The sequence below is a fragment of the Octopus bimaculoides genome, chromosome 4 (assembly GCF_046866305.1).
Source record: "Octopus bimaculoides isolate indiv1 chromosome 4, ASM4686630v1, whole genome shotgun sequence".
Classification (NCBI taxonomy): Eukaryota; Metazoa; Mollusca; class Cephalopoda; order Octopoda; family Octopodidae; genus Octopus; species Octopus bimaculoides.
Genome location: NC_142931.1, coordinates 52,917,500 through 52,939,758, shown reverse-complemented (window position 1 = coordinate 52,939,758; position 22,259 = coordinate 52,917,500). Strand labels below are relative to the sequence as shown.

Below are 22,259 nucleotides of genomic sequence, written 5' to 3'. Positions count from 1 at the left end.
TATCTATATAACTATATATTTTGTATTGTTAACTATATGGTCTTATTATATGCTTGCTACTTGGTAAAGATTTTCTTGATTTTATGCACACACACACACACAAATTAGGTAGTTTTAGAGCCATTTGGCATCTTCTACTAGCATGTGGCGCTACCCAGTAGTTGCCCTTATAATTATATCTATTCCACCCTGCCCCTCCAACGCATCAAGCTCCAAGCCTTCCGGTGATTCCAGTCCGACCCTTCCACTTCGTACATCTTCCCCAACCTACCCTTCCCTCCTTCAAATGAGCCCACAACCTACGTGACCTCTTGGTCCACAGTTTCTTCCCTAACCCCACCTCCCAGCCTGGTTCGTTCCTGTGCTCCCGCCCACGCCGTTACATTTGCCCACTTTCCCCTACCTCTCCAATACCACCATCCTCACAGGTATTCATCATCGTACCAATCATATCACTGACTCCTTTACCTGCACTTCTAGCAACATCATTTACTGTACCTCCTGCTCTTTCTGCCCTTCTCTGTGCATCGGTCAAACGGGACGCCGCTTGGCTGATCGGTTCGCGGAGTACCCCCGAGACATTAGACTCGGCAATGAGACCCTGGTCTTGCACCATTTCCGCTCTACCAGTCATTCATTACAACACCTGTCTGTGTTTGGATTGTCTTTGCACAGAGTCCATCCAGACTCCTGCCTTCGCTGTGAACAGGAATTAATCTTCTCTCTTCACTCCTTTGTGCCATATGGGCTCAACTCCCCTTCCCTCTTCATCTGACTCCCCTCCTCCTAAGTAAAATAAGAATTAAAACAGTCTAAAGAGGTCTATAAGTAAAAAAAATGGTTGAGAACCACTGTTTCAGACAGTAGAGTATGATTTGAGGGAGAATTGGCAGGTATTTGTAGCTTATTGAGTGACTGCTTAGAGGACTCTCTTGTTGGTTCATCTATCATACTTGTTGTTGTTCTTTAGCGTCAGGTCATATCTGATTGAGAACTCTAATGTAAGTTACTTCAGCCAATAACTCTTCAGTCTTTTTTGTTTTGTGCTATGTATCTGGGAAGACTAATTTTATCTGATGTTCTTCCTTTTCTAAAAGATGATAGGCTGAGATTTGAGAAAGATTTCATTGCTTTTTCTCAAAGATCAAGACAGTCTCATACTTAATGTGTACTTGTAGATACAGAGTTTCTCTCTCTCTCTTTCTCTCTCTCTCTCTCTCTCTTTCTCTCTCTCTCTCTCTCTCTCTCTCTCTCTCTCTCTCTCTCTCTCTAATCCTGTAGTGCTCAGAAGAAAATGCTAAATCTATAGTTAATTGAAGATCTCCTGGTGTAGAGGAGCAAAACTCATGAAGTTGATGTTTCTTTTTCAAATTAACTGATTAATTAATTTATCTATTTCTTTATATTTCAGCATCATGAAATTCCTGTGGATTATTACATGTATTCTGTCTGTCTCTTTTGGAATGACAGATGTAGCTAAAGCCCAACAAGTAGACAAACCAGCAGCTGCATTAAAAAGTAAGCAGATTATCATGAAAATATTCTACAAAATATATTTTGATTAATCATGTTATATATTGAAACATTTGTGAATTGCTGTTGCATATAATTTTAGTGTTTTTTTCCTTTTTAATGTTTCAGATTTGATCTAAGCTTGATATTTTGAAATTTATAAAAAAAGATATTCTAAGAATGTTAATCATTCAACTTAGGTTAATGGCTTAAAGCTTATTGTACTAGTTAAGTTGATTTAGAGTTCTTTGCTTGGAGCTTATTTAGCTAGTCATGTATGTTACTTATGAAAAATATATTTAAAATTTGTTATACATGTCATGATTACTTAGAATTATTTAGAAATTATTTAGTTAGTCAAGTCTTCTGTTTCAAAAGAGTATTTTCTGATATTTCTTTTTCTTTAGCTTATGGGTATAGAGTTTTAGGTTGCCTTGATGTCTGTAATTGGTATTCAAATTTGTGAACGTGTGTGTGTGTGTGTGTTGTGAATGTAGTGTGTTTGTGGAGGCACATGGCTTTGTAGTTAGGGTGTTGGACTCATGATCATAAGATTGTAGTTTCGATTCTTGGACCAGGCAACATATTGTGTTCTTGAGCAAAACACTTCATTTTACATTGTTCGAGTCTACTCAGCTGGCAAAAATGAGTAATCCTGCAACAGACCAGCATCCTATCTAGGTAGGGAATATATATGCCATGAAACCAGAAAACCAGCCCTTATGAACTGGTGTGACTTAAGGAGATAACTTACTTTACCTTTATGTAGTGTGTTTATGCATGTGTGGCACCTTGGATTTCTACTATAATCACAGGTCAACAGTAGACTTGCAAGTAGATTTGACTGATAGAAACTGTTTTGTATGTACATGTGTGTGTGTTTAGAATACACATCTATGTGTGTGTTGGAGTGTGGGTGTATGGACGTTTGTTTCTCTCTGTTTTGGCATCACTTTAAATGATTGTCACAGTCATAGAAGCAATATCTTTGACTTCCACTATTCCATGAGATCATGTCTAGCCTTGGAAATATTACCTTCTCTGGAAATAAGTGAGGTTTGGCAACAGGAAAGGCATCTGGCCATAGGAAATCTGCAACAATACATTTTATCCAACTAATGCAAGCATGGAAAAGTGGACATCAATATGATGATGATGATTTTCATGTTGGAAGTTAAATCTGTTGTCGGCTAATCACAATAAAGTATTGTATGATTTCAGTTGAAGACAACAGTTTCTTTTCAGAATATAAAGAATTCTGTTAAACCTTATTTTTATGCAATCAAAGACAGTGAACTGGCAGAATTGTTAGCTCAGCAGCATTTCCTCTATCTTCACATTCTGGGTTGAAATTCCACCTAGGTTGACTTCGTCGTTTATCCTTTTGGGGCCCAGTTGAGTATTGGGCCAGTGTAATCAACTCACCATCTCCTCCCCTGAAATTATTGGCCTTTTGTCAAAATTTGAAATAATATTTTTATGTGATGAGGCATTTTAGAACCTCTATTATCTGTTAGCTAGTTCCATTCGGTATTTGTTATTTTGTTAACAGTGTGATTTTAATATAAATGCTTCTAGTTATTTTATTTTATTTATGGGTTTCAGCCAAGTGGCTGCGGCCATGCTGGAGCACCACTGTGAAGGTAGTTTATATTTAAGTTAGAAATTTAGATATGTATAATCTGTTGGAACAAAATTTCAAGTGAATAATTTATTTGCATTTGTTATTATTGGGTACTCTCACATGTTTATCTGTGAAATGAAGTGGAGATAGACTAAAGGTAAATTGTTAAGCATCCTTGGTATTCCCAACCCAGCAGTCATTCTTTTAAATCATCATGCTAATCAGTGCTCATTCTCTAAAATTCTACATACATCTCTAGTCATCTAAGATCTGGCAATAACAGTTAGACTGTGTTTTTCTAATGAGGTCTAACAAGACCAAAGCATACCCTCAGTTTACATTGTACTGACAATACACTAACACACTTCCTAGTGATCCTGTTTTTAAATAATTTTAATTATCTAAAATTTCTTGCTCCACTACATTAAATATCTCCAGTCTTCACTTTACTGAAGGAAAATGGTTTAGTTGTTGCTAATATACAAATAAGATTCTTCACCAAGAGAAATAAGTAAATCATGTTTCTATTTTTCCACTTCAGATATGCATTGTCTCCATTTCACTGCATAGAAATATGTTTTAACTTTACATTACTTTTGGAAGTTATATTGTATTTTAGTGTATGGGTATTTAGCATTGTATATTTTCTTCAACTAAAATTATTTTTTCATAGCTGAAACATAATGGCCAGTTATAGAAAAAAAAATTAACTTAAAATGCATACTTTCTTTTATTTTGTAGGAAAAAATTGTTCCAAATGGGTTTTTGATGAATGTAAAGCAAATGAGGGTGCCTGTGGATCTGGTAAAAAAATTGGCCGGAGAACAGGAAGTAATTGTGGTAAAAAAGAGAAAACATTAGCTTGCACAATACCTTGTGAAAGCAATGATATGATGAATAATAAAATGAACAAAAACAAGAAAAAACGAGCTGGAGGCAAAGGTAAGCTGATTCATATGTGTCTTTCTTTCTTTACAAGATTGTCATTCGATTCGTTTTCATCAGAAAGGACAAATGAAGTAGATCATTTTTTCATATGTTTTTCTTGCACTCAGTTACATCTGCATTTTCATATATGCTTTCTTTATATTTGCAAATAGCTATTATGTCAGTCTTTCTGCAGTTTGTTGTAAAATTAAATATGAAACTACAAATGTTATTTTTACATTTGATAACATTTGTCATAGCAGAAATACATAAACAGTTGCTACTTTCGCATATTATCTACCACAGTAGCTGTAGTCAACTCAGTAAAATGACCTGATGTGTCTACTGAAATCTCAGCTGGTTTTGTGACCTTTCATGTTATGAATTTATTACCTGTGCTTACCTATTTTAGCCCTCTAAGTATCAGTAGTGAGCTTTTCTAGTTACACATTGATCACAGTTGCTAGAAAGTACTGAGAAAAGATGCTGTAGATTTGTTTGTAGCATTCCAAAATGCTGTACGAAGTGTGTCACATTAAAGGATTCAAACTTTAATTAAGATTTATATGATCAACTGTATGTCATTAATAATTAATCGTTATTTAATAATATTCAACTTGTTATATCATCCTGTAGTATAAAATTCTTGTAGTAGAGGTAGACTGCATGCTAAAATGTATATGGCGAGTAGGTCATACACTAAGGTGGCACCCACAAATGTTCTTATCACTAAATTCCTTATCATACATTGGTATGTATGTATGTATGTATGTCAGGTCACGTATGAGGCTCTCATAAGTGCTACTGGTAACATGTAATCCAGTACAACCTGTTGCATGGTCGGGTTGCTGGCGACTAAACTGGCACCCCTACCAGGCTACCCTGGTGAGGAAGGTTGCTAAAAACTCGGCAGGATTAAAAACAAGACCTGTTGAAAGCTCGGATGGACCTAGTGCAGGCTCAATGGCTGTCTAGCAATAGCACGGGTACGCAGAAATTTTGGGATGGTGTCCAGTGTGCTGAAAGACCACTGGGAGTGAGGCGCCCCTCAGCTTTTGTTGAAGCATGTCTCTAGGAGAAGGTCACTCTGATATAAAACCAAATATGCAGAGAATGGCATTGGACATTTTGGGGATCTTTGGTTTGTGCTAGAGATCACGGCACCCCCACATCCCTGAGCCTGCGACTCATATTGGCACCAGACATCTTGCTCCGGCTTGTTTCTGGATAATGTCAATAAAGTGGAGAGGGTCTGTGAGGTGTTGTGCAAGCCTCATTGGACCTAAAACTCAGCACAGGCATTGCCGACCTCTGCTCGATATGTGCGGGGTTTTTTTTCCCCCTATATATATTTATCTTATTTTTAGTATATATTTTTATATAATAATAACAGCATCAAAAAATACCTTAGGAATAAGAACCCACGTTCAAAATTTCCCTAAGACACTTGATAAAGGCTGGAGGGTATATCAGCCGAAATGTTGTGTTAACAACAAACAAGATGAGGACAAATATCCGTCAATTGTAAATAATATAAATAATGTATATAATTCCTCATCTCTTAAATATAGAACTGTATTATATCATAATTATTTAATTTTATTTTTATCACTTTTTCTTTTCATTGTAGGCAAGTGATTCAAAATGTTATATTGTTTATGCATTTAATTTTTAGCATTTCCTACTAGTTCCATTTCCATGGACAAGTTCTATGATCAAAGTTCTTTCAGCTTTGAACAACTTATCCTTTTTGTATGTATCTATGAAGCATTGGCAAATGTGTCCTTTGTTTTTAAGATTGTAGAGTTTGAATTGAAGAAATTGTGTTGCTATTTCTAGTGGCTTGAGAACTGTATAGAAGGTTCCAGCATGACAAGGTTTCTATTTTATTGAACTTCAGAAAATGGAAAGGGATTTGAACAAAATTCCTATCATCCCTTAAGGCAGAAACAAATACTTTGATTTAGTAAGATGTTCTATTCTTTCTGCCACTCTGCATTAAATAACAATGAATATCATGTGTTAAAGGATAGAACTTGTCAAAAGTCGTTGTTTAGCCCAGCTTATTCCTAACCAAATTGATCTAGGATTGAAAACGTTCCACTTGTGATCTTAGATATTCAGTACTACATTGTTGAATATGCCCTACCTTTTTTTTAAGATTGTAGGATGTATGATCTGAAGGAAATTGGCTGTTATTTTGAGCAACCATTTAGAGACTCCTTCTTTGAATTGATTTCTTAAAAGGGTTTTAGGAAAAAGGCAGTAACTAGGATAATGAGCATATTGTTAGAAAAAAGGACTGTTACAATAGATTGTAATAGATGAGAATAAAAGTAGAGAGCGTAATGTTTTTAAAGTAATGATTTCCCTGCAGGTGGTATAGCAAATGAGATATATTGCCAGAAGTATATAATTCAAACAAGAAATGAAAATAAAATGTAATTCAGTTGAATAATTCTAAATAAACTAGAAACTAATAACAAATAAGTAAGAAGTAGCTTGATAAATGAAATATAAAGACTGGAAAAGTAAGGAACATCTTATTTATCCAGCATAAAAGTGACCTCTATTGAAAAAGATACTGCCAAAAAGTTAATTGATGTTGAAACCATGCCACCAATCTTGTCTTGAAGATAGTTGTGTTATGGAGGTAAGAAAACGAAAGGTATGTAGGATTTTAGAATCCTATGAAAGAGACTCGACATAACGTTAACTTAACAAATACTCTAATAACTCTGGCATGTTTTATGAGCAATGTTCAGAAATTTGTGGAGACAATCGTTCATTTATACTTATTGAAACTGTAACATTGTAAAAACATAGACTTACATTTGTGATGCACTAATTGATCAGTGCAAGAGATTAAGGCTCAACTGGGAAATCAATAAAACTTGCAGTGAATTCATAATTTATTTACATTAATTAAAGCAATATTTCATTAATATGTGTTAGAAGTATATTTAAAAAGAATATGTTTTTCAAACTATTAGTGATTCATATAGTTACATGCTGCATGTAAATGGTGATTTGTTCATTAGCCTCAATACTATTTTATAGTATTGTGAGGGTATAGTTCTGTGCTTCTCAAAATTGGCAGTATCACACTCTGGGAAGGATGAAAATTTCTATGTGGGTACTGGGGACAAAGAAGGCAGTTGGGTGGGTGATAAATTGCATCTGTACAGCTTTTTAGTCTTTGACTATTATTTAAATATTAACTTTAAAAAAGTTTTAATCTAATATTAAGCTAAATTGTTTAGTTAGCCTTAATTGCAATAACAATGACAATCATCATCATCATCATCATCATTTAGCATCTGTTTATCATGCTAGCATGAGTTAGACAGTTTGACTGGAACTAGTAAGCTGGAGAGCTGTACCACACTCCAGTCTGTTTTGGCTTGGTTTCTACAGCTGGATGCCCTTCCTAACACTAACTTCTCCATAGAGTATACATGGGTACTTCTAAAGTGTCACTGGCATGGGTGCCTTTTATGTGTCACCAGCATGGATGCCTTTTTATGCGTTACTGGCACAGGTACCTTTTATGAGTCAGTGGCATGAATGTCTTTTACATGCCACTAGCACAGATGTCTTTTGTGTGTCACCAATATTAACAGTAACAAACTTTGAAATTTGAATAAGTAAATAAATAAAACTGAAGAGCATCCAGTGTTAGAAAATCTGTCTCAATGAATTTTGTTCAACCCATGCCACCATGGAAAAGTGGATATTAATACAAATAGAATATATGCTACTTATGCTTGTAAATAATAAATGATATACAAAAGTATTGTTTTCGAAATATATTTTCAATTTTTATTCTTTATGCAAATCCCCTGGCAATATTGGTCTCAAACTTGATCACAAGGCCAGCCATTTCTTTGAAGCAGGTAAGTTGATTAAATTGACCCCAGTGTTCAACTGGTACTTATTTTATCAACTCTGAAAGGAAGAAAAGCAGAGTTGACCCCAGCAATATTTGAACTCTGAATGTAAAGTTGGAAAAAATGCCACTAAGCATTTTCTCTACCAGTTTACCATCTTAAGCCATCTGGTAATATTAGTGCTCAATAGGTGGCGAGCTGGCAGGATTGTTACCGCACTGGACAAAATGCTTAGTGAAATTATTTCCAGCTTTATATTCTGAGTTCAAATGCTGCTGGAGTTGACTACACCTTTCCTCCTTTCGGAGTTGATAACATAAGTATCAGTTGAGCACTGGAGTCAATGCAATTGGCTTTACCCCTCCAATGAAATTGCTATCCTTCTGCTAAAATATGAAACAAATATCTGTACTCGAAATAAGTTGGTGAATTGTTAGCATGCCAGACAAACTGCTTTGTGGCATTTTGTCTGTCTTTACATTCTGATTTCAAATTTCAATGAGGTTTATTTTGAATTTTATCCTTTCATGGTTGATAAAATAAGTTCCAGTTGAGTACTGAGGTCGGTGTAGCTGGCTTACTCCTTCCCTCAGAATTACTGGCCTGGTGCCAAAATTTGAAACCAGTATTAGTACTTGGAATGTTTTGACACTCCATTGATGAACATGACTTATGTGCAAGTAATTGTTAACAGCAAGTAGTTGTTGGCAGAAATACTTTGTGGTGTATTTCATTTTGTTGAATTATAACTAGGAGTCATTGGAAAAATGGTAGTTAAAGAAGGTGGGTGGTTATTGAAAAAGTTTGAAAAACAATGAATATAGCTAATCTGAAGATAGTGATTTTAAAATTGCCACAAGGCTAGCAGTTTTGGGAGTGGGGGTAAGTTAATTACTTCTAGTGTTTAACTTGTAATTATTTTATCAATCCCTAAAGGATGAAAGGCAAAGCTGACCTCAGTAGAGTTTGAACTTAGAATGTGAAGACAGATGAAATGCCACTAAGCATTCTGTCTGGTATGCTAATGGCTCCGCCAGCTCATCACTTAACAGCTAATCTGAAGATATTGCCAGGAGTTTAGCAAGGCATTATGAAAGACAGAATTTAATAGGATTTGGAATCTAAGACAGCTTATCTTCCAAGACATTATACTAGTAAAACAAAGCTGGTTATTTATATGTTTCATCTATTTTTCCTATGAGGGAGGAAATTATGTAAAAATTATATCCTGTCTTTTTCACTTTTTTCCTCTTCACTGAAAAGTTATCGTAGACATATAACTCAAAAGGTTATATTGTTTGTATATTCAATATTTAGTATTTCCAACTAGTTTCATAATCATAGACAAGTCTGTTTCTCTGTTGCATGCATTCAGTAAAGATAATCAGAATAATTACTTATAATATCCAAGTAAAAGAGGAGTGGAGAGAAAGAAGAAAAAGCAAAAAAAAAAAAAAGATAGTGTTACTCATGATTTGAAAAATAGAAGGGAAATAATCTTAAATGTAACCAGTTTATATAGTTCAGACATTTTGAAACTGCTATAGAAAATCATCCTCTTGAATGCTTTAACAGTCATAAAATCACACAACTATTGAAATACATGTGAAATGCAAATGGCATAGAAATTTATATTTCATGATTACCATATGAATGGTAATGGTTATATAACTTCAGACTTGAGATAACATAAATTTATTAGTGATAGTAGGTCAGAGTATAGCAGCCTACATTTCACAACCACTAACTTATTAAATTTGATAATTATGAACAATACTGTATTTGCCATTATTTCATTGTCAATAAATTAACTCTTGCAATAGACTGGTCTATTTATCATTGAGTCTGTGCAGGAGTATTTATTGGTTGTCTGTTACTGTGAAGGTCAGTTTTTATATTGTCCTTGCTTCAAAACTGTTTAAGATTCTGGATTATTTATCCTTGTGTTTAAATTCCTAATGTTGTTTTAAAGTAATTTGTTCTATTTCTATGATGAATTATAATGGTGGTGGTGGTGATGATGGTAGTGGCAGTTGGTGGTGGTGCTGATAATGATAATGATGAGGATGATGATGTAATTATATTTAGTTATTCTCATAAGATTGTTATCATATTGTAAATGCTTCTGAGCATAATGGCTGTTTTTAAATAATAATCGTGAAGAGTTTTGTAAAAGTTTTCAGTCTCATTGCTTTGTTGTCTGGAATTCATGATGATGATTATGATTGTGATGATGATGATGATGATGATGAAGGATCAATGTTTGAAAAGATATAAAGCAGAGGTGAAAAACTATGCTTTGATTCAGTACAAATGTAGTAAGACTATAGATTCCTGTCATGTAGAAATGAATGTGTTTATAGAATCTATAAACCCTTTGAAAGCTTCTATGATACTGTCTGGTTTTGAAAATGTGTACTATTCAAGCAACTGTCTAGGTATTTGAAAAAATTAAAATCGTTTCGGTGAAAGATTGGGAAAATAAGATGTCTGAAGCAGAGCTTTGATTCCCAAATCCAACAATTTCTGAAGCATCATCCACAATAAATATATTTTTATATATTTTTTTTCTTCGTTATTTTCATGGATTCTCACGACTCTCTGTCTCCATCCAATTCCATTATTATGAATTTGAATTGAGAGCTTGAATCAAACTGAATCTTTAATTAACTGATTACACATCCATGGATGTCACCCCCATTGATGTATTGCAGTTACTCTCTTGATAGAGCTTGGTGATCCTGACTATTGATCTTTTAGGATTCCTCCACTCAGCATCAATGTAAAAAGCACCATTGGCTCAGTTGAGTTCTTCTGCTACCTCTTCACAATCCACCATGCTGCAGTCCCATGGCTTTGCTGTATCCCTGGCAGGGTGGCTGAATGCATTCTATACCTTGCCAAAGGGCAACCCATAATTATGCAGGGCACAGTCGTCACTCCATGAGGTATTTACAAATACCTGCATACCTAACAAAATACCCACACACCCAATCATTTCAACTAGTATATTGCGGTTGGTGAACAATAGTAGCTTTAGGCTTTCAATAGACCAATCACTGGTTCAGTGCATTTCTGATGACAAGTGACAAGGGAGTGTGTGTAACATGGATACAGAACAAGTATTTTAAGGACCTCTATTCATAAAGCACTAACTTCATTTTCATGTCAATGTTCATATCCTTCACAAATGTAAATCAGTAAAGCACACACACACACACACACACACACACACACACACACACACACACACACACACACATGCATATGCACATGGCAGCCTTTCACTTAGTTTCAGTCAACAGTATACTCCCCATCTATAGATTGTATACTGCTTGCTATGGGGAGAAATGGATGACTTGTTTGGTGTTAATTTTGTGGACAAGGTTGTGGTAAGCCTAAGTCTAACGTAGAAGACTCTTGCCCAACGATGATAACAACAACAACAACATAACCCTTTAAACTGACAAATGCTAGTTTGTATTTTTTCCACAATTTCCCACACATTTCCCTCACTACTCAGGGATATGTGTTCTCATGCTGACTCAGTGCTGGAAGATTCTCCAACATACTGTAAAAAACAATGTCATCAAATATTTCCTAGTGTTTGCAGGCATATCAGTGACCCTGGAGCCCAACAAACTGCACTATAGTGATGAAAAATGCTTGGTGAGATGGCCTGTTTACCATATACTTTGAGTGTGTGGTAAGGATGTAAATTTTACAAACATTTTCACTGACAGTAACATTCCAAAGAATCTGATCCATCCATCAAGTGCTATGATGACGGCTGTGTTGGCATGTATGCAGTACTACTAGATACATATCTCTTTGAAACAGAAGTAATAAAATCAAATGCTGTCACTGGTAAATTGACAAGGGTTTTCATTTATTCTAAGGGAAAGCTAGTTGAAGTGAAGGTAAAGTGGCTGCTATTTCATGTCTGTAGCAAGAAATTGATCAAGCAATCATTCATTGCAATACTCTGTCAGTGTGCTATTGAATATATGTAATATATGTAGTATATTACATTTTTTAATGTATGTAAATAAAACACAAATTTAAAACATTTGCAATAACTGACAAAAATCTTAAAATATAGGCATCAAGACATGCAGTTCAAAACAGCATATCTTCTGCAGAAGTGGTTCTCAAAGTGCCAGGCTCCATTAAACTAAAATATTAGGGAAATTTTTTTACTTCTTTCCATTTTATCTTGTAAAAAGAGAGCTTGCATTTACATAACTCTTCTTTCTTTACCATTACCATGGACAAATTCAAAAGTTTAAAACTATCATAATAAATTTATTAAACCAAGTGATTTGTCCATCTCTTTTTCAATCCTAACAGTCCTTAGCTCTTTTAAATGAGAAACACTGCATAAGTAACCATAATTTACTCAATATTCTAATTATACATGTTCAACATTAGAAAACTGAAGAGCTTTACTGGGTAATACATGACTGAATACTATATTTCCATCTTACAACCAATCTCTGTTTAAAAAGGCCAAAGTGTCTCATTTTTACTTTTACTCATTGGTATCTTAACCTTACATCTAATTTTTGTCTATATCTAACTAGTTTGAAGCATTAATAACAATATTGTACTGTAAATTTTCATATTTAACTCAGAAAGCATATGAATGAGCTAATAGATTTACTTGAAAATGTTTATTGCTAAAGTTCAAAGTATTTTGATATAAATAAAAACCTTTATTCTTTTTCCTTCTTGTAAAATACTGCTTTGTAAAAAATTGTTGTGCAAGCAGCTATTGATTTTTTTTATTTCAAAACATTCTAGATTATAGAAATATAGAAAATACAGAACTCTGCACACATTTTGGCAGGCTTTTAGAATTTTAGCGAGTTTTGGAAAACATTGGCATGGTTTTCAAAATATTAGCATGTTTTGCAAAATTTTGGTGCAGAATCTACTTTACATTAAATTTACTTCATTAATCAATTACTCTGTCTACTTAAAGGCAAAGCAAATAGCCATGTTTGTGTTTGAAATCAATTGAAGAAACTTTGCTAAGACATAATTTAGAAGTAAATTTATATCTTCAATAGAAGTAATTATTTAATATAACAAAACAGCACATTTTTGTTCCAGACTAACATTTTAAGAAATGTACTGATAATTCTCTCATATTTTCTGTAAATAACATTAATCTTTCATTCAATACTCATAAATAATTTTTCTGGATGATTTTAATTGTTACACTATGTATTTAGCAACAATTTTTTTTATTATCTAGTTATTTCTCTACAAAGAAAAGAATTCTTTAATGATGTTTGGCAGTGGTGAGGAGGGAGGAAAATGGATATATTGTTTTCCCTTTTTAGGTCAAAGAACATAACACTTTCCACATGATGTGTTATGTTATTATTCACAACAATTTATTTTTCTCTTACTGTGAATAACTTTTTTTTTGTTAATAATTTTGAACATTATTAATCTTCAGAACTTATTACTCCTTCTGCAACTACTGTGGCAATAACTTTATTAATATTGATCACAATTAGATCAGAAAAATTTCTTTGTTTATTAAATGGTGCCATTGATCCAAGAACTTATGTGATGATCCATATTTAAGCAAAATATATGAACTGCTTTTTGTTTCATCCAAAAATATTAAAAAAATTTGATTTACTTCAATAGGAAATATAGTCAACATAAGATTTTGTTTAATTTATGATTTTGTCTGAATTCTCTTCAATCTGGAATCTCCATTTCATTCTCAATATTTCATATCTTTTTAAATACTTTATTGGTAGAATTATTAGAGAAGTATTTAGTAGTGGCCTTTTACACTATGAGTTCAAATAACACAGAGATCAACTCTGTTCTTTCATCCTTTTAAGGTTGATAACATAAAGTACCTGTCAAGTACTGGGACAATTTGATATTTCAACAATGATCCTGGGTGTGAATGTAATTTTAGTAAAAGATGGGAGTGGATAAGTAAGGAAATTTTGAACTTACTTTATCTCTCTTTGGATATTTTCCAATGAATTTCTTTATTAGTTTCAAAATCTTCCTAAAATTTTTTTAATAGTTCTCAGAGAAGTAACTATAACTATTCTATACCCTTCAATATCACATTAATTATTGCTATTCATTTACTTGTATCCAGTTTTTCATAACTCTAGTTTTAATAATGTATGCAAAATGATTTGGTTAGTGCTCTGTCTCTTGTTGATTGCTACACAGTATGGTCAATAATTTCTCAATAAGATCAATATTGACCAAAATAATGTTTAATATCTATTTATATTTGAGCTTTCAATTTCAAGTATTATGCTCACCAAAGTTTTGAAAAGCATTCTGAAACTAATGAAAATCTCTGTTTGAGAATGGTTAAGAGTGTTCTTATTCTTCTAAACTTTGTAACCAAATAATCATAAAATCTGACAAATGATTTTGTTGCTGAAACTTTTAAGTAACATGATTAATTAACCTTTTGTGTAACACATATTTATATATAAATATGCTCACACACTCATTCACAGTAAATTAACAAGGCGTAACTACTGTTATCATTGCTTGTTCAAATTTTATGTTTATACATCACTAGTCTTTGTTGTGGTTAATCTAAATTATTAATTAATGATTTATCACTACTAATTTGACTTTTAATGATTGTTAGTATCAGTCAAGAGGTGATTAATGGCCATTCTGATATTTATAGCAGAACACAAATTAAAATTTTAAGTTGCAGTTGGAATCATCTTAAACAATAAACTTTCAAGAGCTGAATGTTGAAAAAAAAAGTCTCGTTTTGGTCAATATTGGTCATTCTAAGAAATTATTGACCATGCCATCTAGCAATCAATAAGAGACAATTATTAACCAAACCAATTTATATGATCAAAATGAGGAAAAACTGGATACAAGTACAGGAATAGCAATAATTGAAATGAAATTGTCACTAGTGCCCTCTTAAATCTAGTGAACTTTTCATTGTTCAGTTGGACTTCTCATTGAAATGGAAATGTCCAATGAGTTTATTGCTCACAGTGCAAAGAATATATCAACATAAGCTATGGAAAACATGGTTTCAGACTGAGTTTTCCAAAACATCTCTACTACACTTCATTGCCTACTATAACGCTCTATAAATAAAAAAGTGATGCATAAATTCCGTTTGTTACTATGTTGAATATTTTCCAAGTGACACACACACAAGCATGCATGTGCATGCACATGCACACACACATGCACACACAGGTGCACACACACACAAGTATAAGAATAGAAATATTATCTTGTTCTTCTATACATATTGTGATTATTAAAGAAAGTTCAAGAGGTGGAGAACCTCTACTCATGGGCAAAATTTCTCTCACATTAACATTTGAAATGGTCTACCAACTAAATCATTAAAATTCCATATGTAAGAATCAGTTTAATTCTTTCATCACTTTATTTCTACTGACATACACTACTTTTTGGAAATACACAAGGGTTTAGACTGTTTCATTATGAAGTTAGCATTTGCAACATAACTTGATGAGAAGTTGTTTCATAAAATTATGATCGATGTTTTTTATATCAAATAGGCATAATTCAAAATGAGAGGTTTAGTATCACAACTAGAGGTGATCTTAGGTAGGTAGGCAGGTTGGTATTAAGTGTTATGCCTTAAGACCAAAACAGTAATTTAATATAAGCTATGCCCTTATGAATTTGTAAAATTAAAGATTCATTATTTTTCTCAGAACAGATACACCTAAAATTCTCAATCACTTGCAATTTGCTCTTTGTATGTAAAAGTTTCTCCACCTGTGTCTAAAGCATGAAGCATAAAAATGATAATTTGTTCTGAACCCAGCTATCAATTAAACGTTTCTTTCAAAAATTCAAGTGATCATCAATGACTTCAAAATTAATTTAATAAATATTGATTTCCAATTCAAATTCTTATTTACTTATTCAATTATAAATAATGATCCATTTCAATTATTTCAGCATTTATCTTTTCATATTAAAGTAGGTCAGGTATCAAGTTACTTCACTGCAGTTGCATTTATTCTATAGCTACCCATCTACTAACACCACTTTAGAATATATACTGTGCTTGACTACATTCTCAAATCTATACATTCTGACTCTTGAAAGCAACATGTTACAGATGTCTCTAATTTAAAGTGACCTTTCTATGTATATGTTATGTTTAAATCCTCTTAAGATTGGTACATCTGTAAGTTTCCACTTTTGAAGATCAAATACATAACATTTACACTTCTTAGTGATGTACCTTAATCTGCTTGATCAAGTCAAGCTAGAAAAATGTGCCACTCCCAGAACAGCTAACTGTAAAATTATTTACTCTAATAATATAATATTGGCCATGCTAGAATGGAAAAATGAAATTTTAGGAAAGAAAAAAATTTAAAACTACTTTGCCATAAAATATATCCTTATATCAACTAAAAACTTTTTATCAGAACATGTACAAGCAATTCTGATTAATTTCATCAGTTTGTTAATTGCTTTTTTTTTCAAAATACCAAGCCATTTCTCAGAACCATGGTTCTCAGAACAACAGAATAAAAGCCAACCAAAATATTGTGGAAACATTATGCTCCACCCTCTTTAGTAACGAGAAGATAAAATAGAGCTTACATCCATATACTTCTTTCTTCTTTGTTATAGTATTGGACAAGTTTTAAAAGTTTAAAACCATCTCAGTTTTACTAAATGCAAAAATTTCTCCATCTCTTTTTTCATTCTTCCCAGCCTATCATTATGAGAGACACTGGTTTAACATAGAAGCTATGTGAAATTTATTTTATACAATTAACTTTCAGTTAATCAATCAATGTCATTTACATTAGTTAATGATGCCAATCTCAGTTAATTACGCAAGTTTTTTTTTTTTTTTTTTTCAGATTTTGAGTAAACATTTAGCTCAATGTATGCTAAAATTGAACATATATTTGATTTAGGATGAATTAGGTGATTCTAGAAGCTTCTGTTTTGATGATGAATTAGAATGACAGAAGGCAACACCTAAGTAACTAATGTTAAAAAATGAAATGTGTTCACATTACTCATTCAGTGAATTTTATCTCATTTCTAATAGTATAATAAAACTCTTCAATAGATAAGTTTTCATTGTAGATAAATATTGCCAAAAGATATTCTTTAGTCAAACGATGTTATCTTGTTTTCATTATCAACTACTTCAATCTGTGATGGACCCAGTAAATTTTTCTGCATCACCTAAGTTGTTATCACTGAGTAATTCAAATCGGGTGAAAACCTTTGTCAAGTTAAGAATGGGTAATTGAAAAATATCAAAAGCAACTGAAAAAACCTCATAGGGGATAAGTAAAGCAATTGTCATACCAATAATATATCAAAGAAACAGCATGAACTGGGTGTAAGATAAGTAATTTATGTTTACATAAAATGTATTGTAAATAAAATTTTATTTTTGTTTTCTTCTGTATTTAATATATGTGTGAAATATCACAATACTTTACTACTGACAGCACACTGAAATCTTGTAATTTATCACCTATCTTGCAAATTCTGTTGATAGCATGAGATTTTCAATTACAGAAGTAATTAAGCAGAATCAACTCTATGTTTTTAAGGGAAAAGGTGTCATATATATTGATATTGTTACTGACATTTTATAGTGGTAAACTAAGTAGTTACTTAGCTCTAAGCTGGTTTTGATTGAGCAGACAGAACTATGATCAAAACTGTTCTAATCCCGACCCTTCTTTAATTTTGTTTATCCAGGACTAAAATTCTATCTCTCTCATTCCCTCTCACCCTCTCTCTTTCTTTAAGACAACAGCCTATTACTTGAGGGTGGTTTGGCTGCTATTTGTAACTGATCCAGCAGTTGCATAGATGCTATCTTCTGTAACTACAAAGTAAGTAGTCACAAGATGTAATCATGTGATATAATTGATTCTTAGTTTAATGACCTCCAGAATTACATAAGGTAGTGTATCCAAAGAATTTATTAAATTTTCTTTGATTAGGAGCAAAGATATTATCACAATCATATGTACCCCTATGTTGAAGTAATTGTTTTGGTCTGATATTTAAAGTAGGCTTCCTGTTGTTCAAACCGAGTCAACCCTAACTGAAATGTGCTCCTACTATGACCATCCTATTATTTTGTATGTCTACAATGTCCAATGCATCTTTTCTACTTTTAAGATAATAGTTTATGTTTAGAAGCAATGCATCCGTTTCAAATAGAGTGATGTGTAATTTAAGGAAAATTTGACAACTGCTTTTAGTAGGTCAAGCATCTACATAAAGCATTCCTTAGTGCTTTGTAGTTTTAAAGTTACAGTACAAGGCGGCGAGCTAGCAGAAACGTTAGCACACCAGGCGAAACGCTTAGCAGCATTTCGTTTTGTCTTTATGTTCTGAGTTCAAATTCCACCAAGGTTGACTTTGCCTTTCATCCTTTCAGGGTCGATCAATCAAGTACCAATTGTGTACTGGGGGTCGATCTAATTGACTGGCCTCCTCTCCCAATATTTTGGGCCTTGTGCCTAGAGTAGAAAAGAATGTTACAATACAAGTGATGTTTTGATGTTTTCTGTTAAGATTTTTTCATCTAATTCTGATATCTTGCAATATATAATGTTGTCCAATGTGTAAGAGTTACTTTTCTATTTCTTTCCTTTGTTACAGAATGTAAGTATATGAAAGGGACTTGGTCTGCTTGTGATCCCAACACCAGCACCAAAAATATGACAATGATGTTGAAGAAAGGTGATCCAAAGAAATGCCCTGCAACTAGAATAAAATCTAAGGGTTGTAAACAAGGAAAGGGTAAGTTTTTAAATTCACTGCCTAGTCTGTAAAATCTACAGCAAAAAAATTAATTTTAAAAAAATGTGATAACAGAAAATTCCATAACTGTTGCTGCATGCAATAACTTCACTTTAGTTGCATACACTTGTTGTATATTGCAACTGTAGTTATATATTGCTTCTTTTTATTATAATTTTGTCTGCATAGATGTTTTTGTAATTGTACATTGTAGATGATGGCTGTGTACATTTGTTGTACTCTATTATTGTAACTGCAAATGGACTTATATATCTACTAAGACAACAACGGCAGTCATTCTTAAATCCTTTATTCATAAAAATATATAAAAGATTACCATCCTCTTCTTTAAATACAGTGAGAAAAATGGTGACTTAATTACAAAAGTATTTGGTCAGAACCCAAGAAACTTTGCTTTGCATCATCAGAAAAGTAGTTTTGCTCTGTTGTATTCCCACTTTATGACAGCATTGGCAAATATTTCTCCATTTGCATCTGTTTTCTCATTTCTTCCTCCTGCATGCATGTGTGTGTGAGTGTGTGGGTGTGTGCATGAGTATGGTGTGAATGTACAAATATATATATATGTATGTATGTATGTATATATATATATATATATGTATGTATATATATATATATATATATAAATGTGTTGTGTGTGTGTGTGTGTGTATATATATGTACGTATATATGTATATTTATGCATATATATATATATATGCATATGTCTCTGAGTGTGTGTGTGTGTGTGTGTGTGTAATGTGTGAGTATGTATCACTTATCAATGACAACCATTACTATCCTTTAAGCAGGTGATTATTAGAAAACTGAGAACAAGGGTGACAGAACACCTATGATATTCAGAAATCTTTCTGCCTCACTTCTATCAGCCTTGACACAAATATGTTAGCATTGGTAAATTTTGAACATCATCCAGCAAAATACCCAGCAATTAATTAAAAAGAAGAATTGGTTTTCTTCTAACCATTCATATCTATAGTAATCAAGAAAGATCATTAATGCTTGAAGACTCCAGAAACTCAATACTATCATTGTTTAGATGATATCTCTTAATATGTCTTGTCTTCTATATAGTTGATAACTCAAAGGAGTTTTATCTTCTGTGTGTGTGTGTTATTTGTGTGTTATTTTTGTGTTTTTATTTTGCGGTATGTACATGTGTATATGAATACATAAATGTTAATGACATTAAGTTATGGAAGCATGCAAGGGCAGTTGTGGAAGAATTGACCTGTCTTGCAATGTTGATACTTTGTTGAGCCAATGGACAAGTTATCACATATAAATAAATGTCTCCTAGACTATGTTACACCAAACATTTCATACTAAAAATACTTTGGTATTTATCCTAATTAACAAAGAATCAAATCAAGTTTATTTGGTCCAGTCTCTAGTTGTGAGAGTAAATATGATTGATCTTGTGATTAGTACAAGTATTGGATTATTATTAGACTAACTCTTAAGGTGGCAAGCTGGCAGAATCATTAGCACACTGGGCAAAATGCTTAGCAGTATTTCGTCTGTTGCTCTGTTCTGAGTTCAAACTCCACCGGCATCGACTTTGCCTTTCATCCTTTCAGGGTCAATAAATTAAGCACCAGTTGCATACTGGGGTCAATCTAATTGACCTACTTCCTCACCCCAAATTCCAGGCCTTGTGTTTATATTAGAAAGGATTATTAGATTAACTCATACAAGTATTCGATTCCATCCAAAAGATTTGTAATTCTCATAGATATTAATACAGAATGTATTGAGTCATATAATAATTGAATTAGGAGTCTCATTTTATAGAAAAAAAAACTTATATTATAAAATGTTAGTATATACTATCAAATGTTTAATGCCTCAGTTGAGTTATTGTTAATAAGATTGTCATTTTTCAGACTGTCAACATCATCTGTAAAGATGAAACCTTATTTTACATATTTTCATCTACACCAGGTTTTAATTGTTTTGATCTCTAATCATCATTAGGTGCCTTATTCCTGGATATGTACATTGTATTAATGTGCAAATAAACCTTGATTTTTAAAGCATGGGTAGTAATGGTTTTATCTGCTTGGCTACTGATGCATCTAGTCCTGTATTATGCATATACCCAGGAGTAAGAAACCTGATGACAATCAGAAATCAAACTGATTATAAAGTAGCTTAAGATGTAAGTATTAAGAAATGTTTCAGCTCTAAAGATGAGGTCAAGAATCTGAAAAATTATAATTTTACCAAGTGTATGCTATATTCCTAAAACTAATGTAGAGGATACCATATCCTGGAGATATATCTGGATGATAAGCAAAACTATTGTAAGGAAGCATATTTTCTAGTGGTTTTGGAATCCATACAGTCAAAACTAGACTGAAATACTGTAATCTTTTTGAATTGATCAAAAGGTATAATGGGTGTAGCTGTGTTGTTAATGTTTATCTGGCTGAACGTTTGTCAGGAGAGGCTGCTGGCTCATGGCCTTCAAGTTGACTCCTTGCACAAAGGTCACTGAGTGTTGAAGCAAATCACATTTTCTCCCTTTGGAGATTGATAGCAAAAAAGGACATTAATGATACTGATATTGATTCAATAAAAGTCTGTGAGCAAGTAATTTGTAAAAAAAAAATTGTAAACGTATGAAGGATTTGAAAAGACAATAAAAATGTAAAAAAAAGACAAGTCAGTATTACAAAATATATCATTCCATTTAACCTTTAAAGAGAACTTATTGTTGCACTATCTTATGATGGTTAATGATATATGTTTGAAACTGAATCATCATCCTCTCATTGGCCACAATTTCAATGTAAAGGGGATGTTTATTTCTGAGAAATCTTACCATTCAGTTTGTGGTGAAACACAGTTCCAAATGTTTTAGTGAATGTTATAAATAACTTTGTTCTATATGATGTCTGAGTGTGGCAAAGGGAATTATAATTTTACTGAGTGTATGCTATGTTTAGATAAACGGAATAAATAATATATAAGAAATCTGTACAGTACTAAGAGCTGGTGATGTCTATGTGGAAGATAATATAAACATAGAGTATTGATTTATTTCATACATTTCAAGATTAACAGTGAAATTTTAATCTGTTTAGGTTTTTACCTACCACAATTACTCCTTTCTAAGTTTAGTATAATTGTTCTTATTTTTTTGTTTTTGGTTTGGTTTCTTTTCTCTTTCTCACAAATTTAGAGTTTATTCTTTTTTTAAATCTTTGTTTAGCTTTTACTGTTAGTTTGTTTGTGATGCAGTCAGAATATACATGAACTTTATTTTGGAGCTCTATTTATAATACATTATACTTTTTAATATGTAAAGTACCCCTTTTGAAAAGATGTAAAATAAAAAAAAAAAAAAAAAAACCCCTAAATGTGGATCATTTATTATAAAAACTTGTTAGAAAGAAAATATAATTATGTGTATGACAAAGAAAGTTTGTGTTTTAAGATTAACAAGACATATTGACTTTATCTGC

General features: G+C 32.6%; 1 protein-coding gene across 8 annotated transcripts in view; it reads left to right on the top strand.

Moving 5' to 3' along the window:
* LOC106868732 (uncharacterized) overlaps positions 1-22,259 on the top strand; it is a 117,768-nt gene that overhangs the window by 78,065 nt on the left and 17,444 nt on the right. For all 8 annotated transcript variants that reach the window (XM_014914129.3, XM_014914130.3, XM_052967058.2 and 5 more), the window contains exons 2-4: positions 1,412-1,518; positions 3,878-4,078; positions 18,628-18,768. In XM_014914129.3, coding sequence (XP_014769615.1) covers positions 1,416-1,518; positions 3,878-4,078; positions 18,628-18,768 — 445 coding nt within the window. In that variant the 5' untranslated portion in view covers positions 1,412-1,415. The remainder of the gene's footprint in view (positions 1-1,411; positions 1,519-3,877; positions 4,079-18,627; positions 18,769-22,259) is intronic.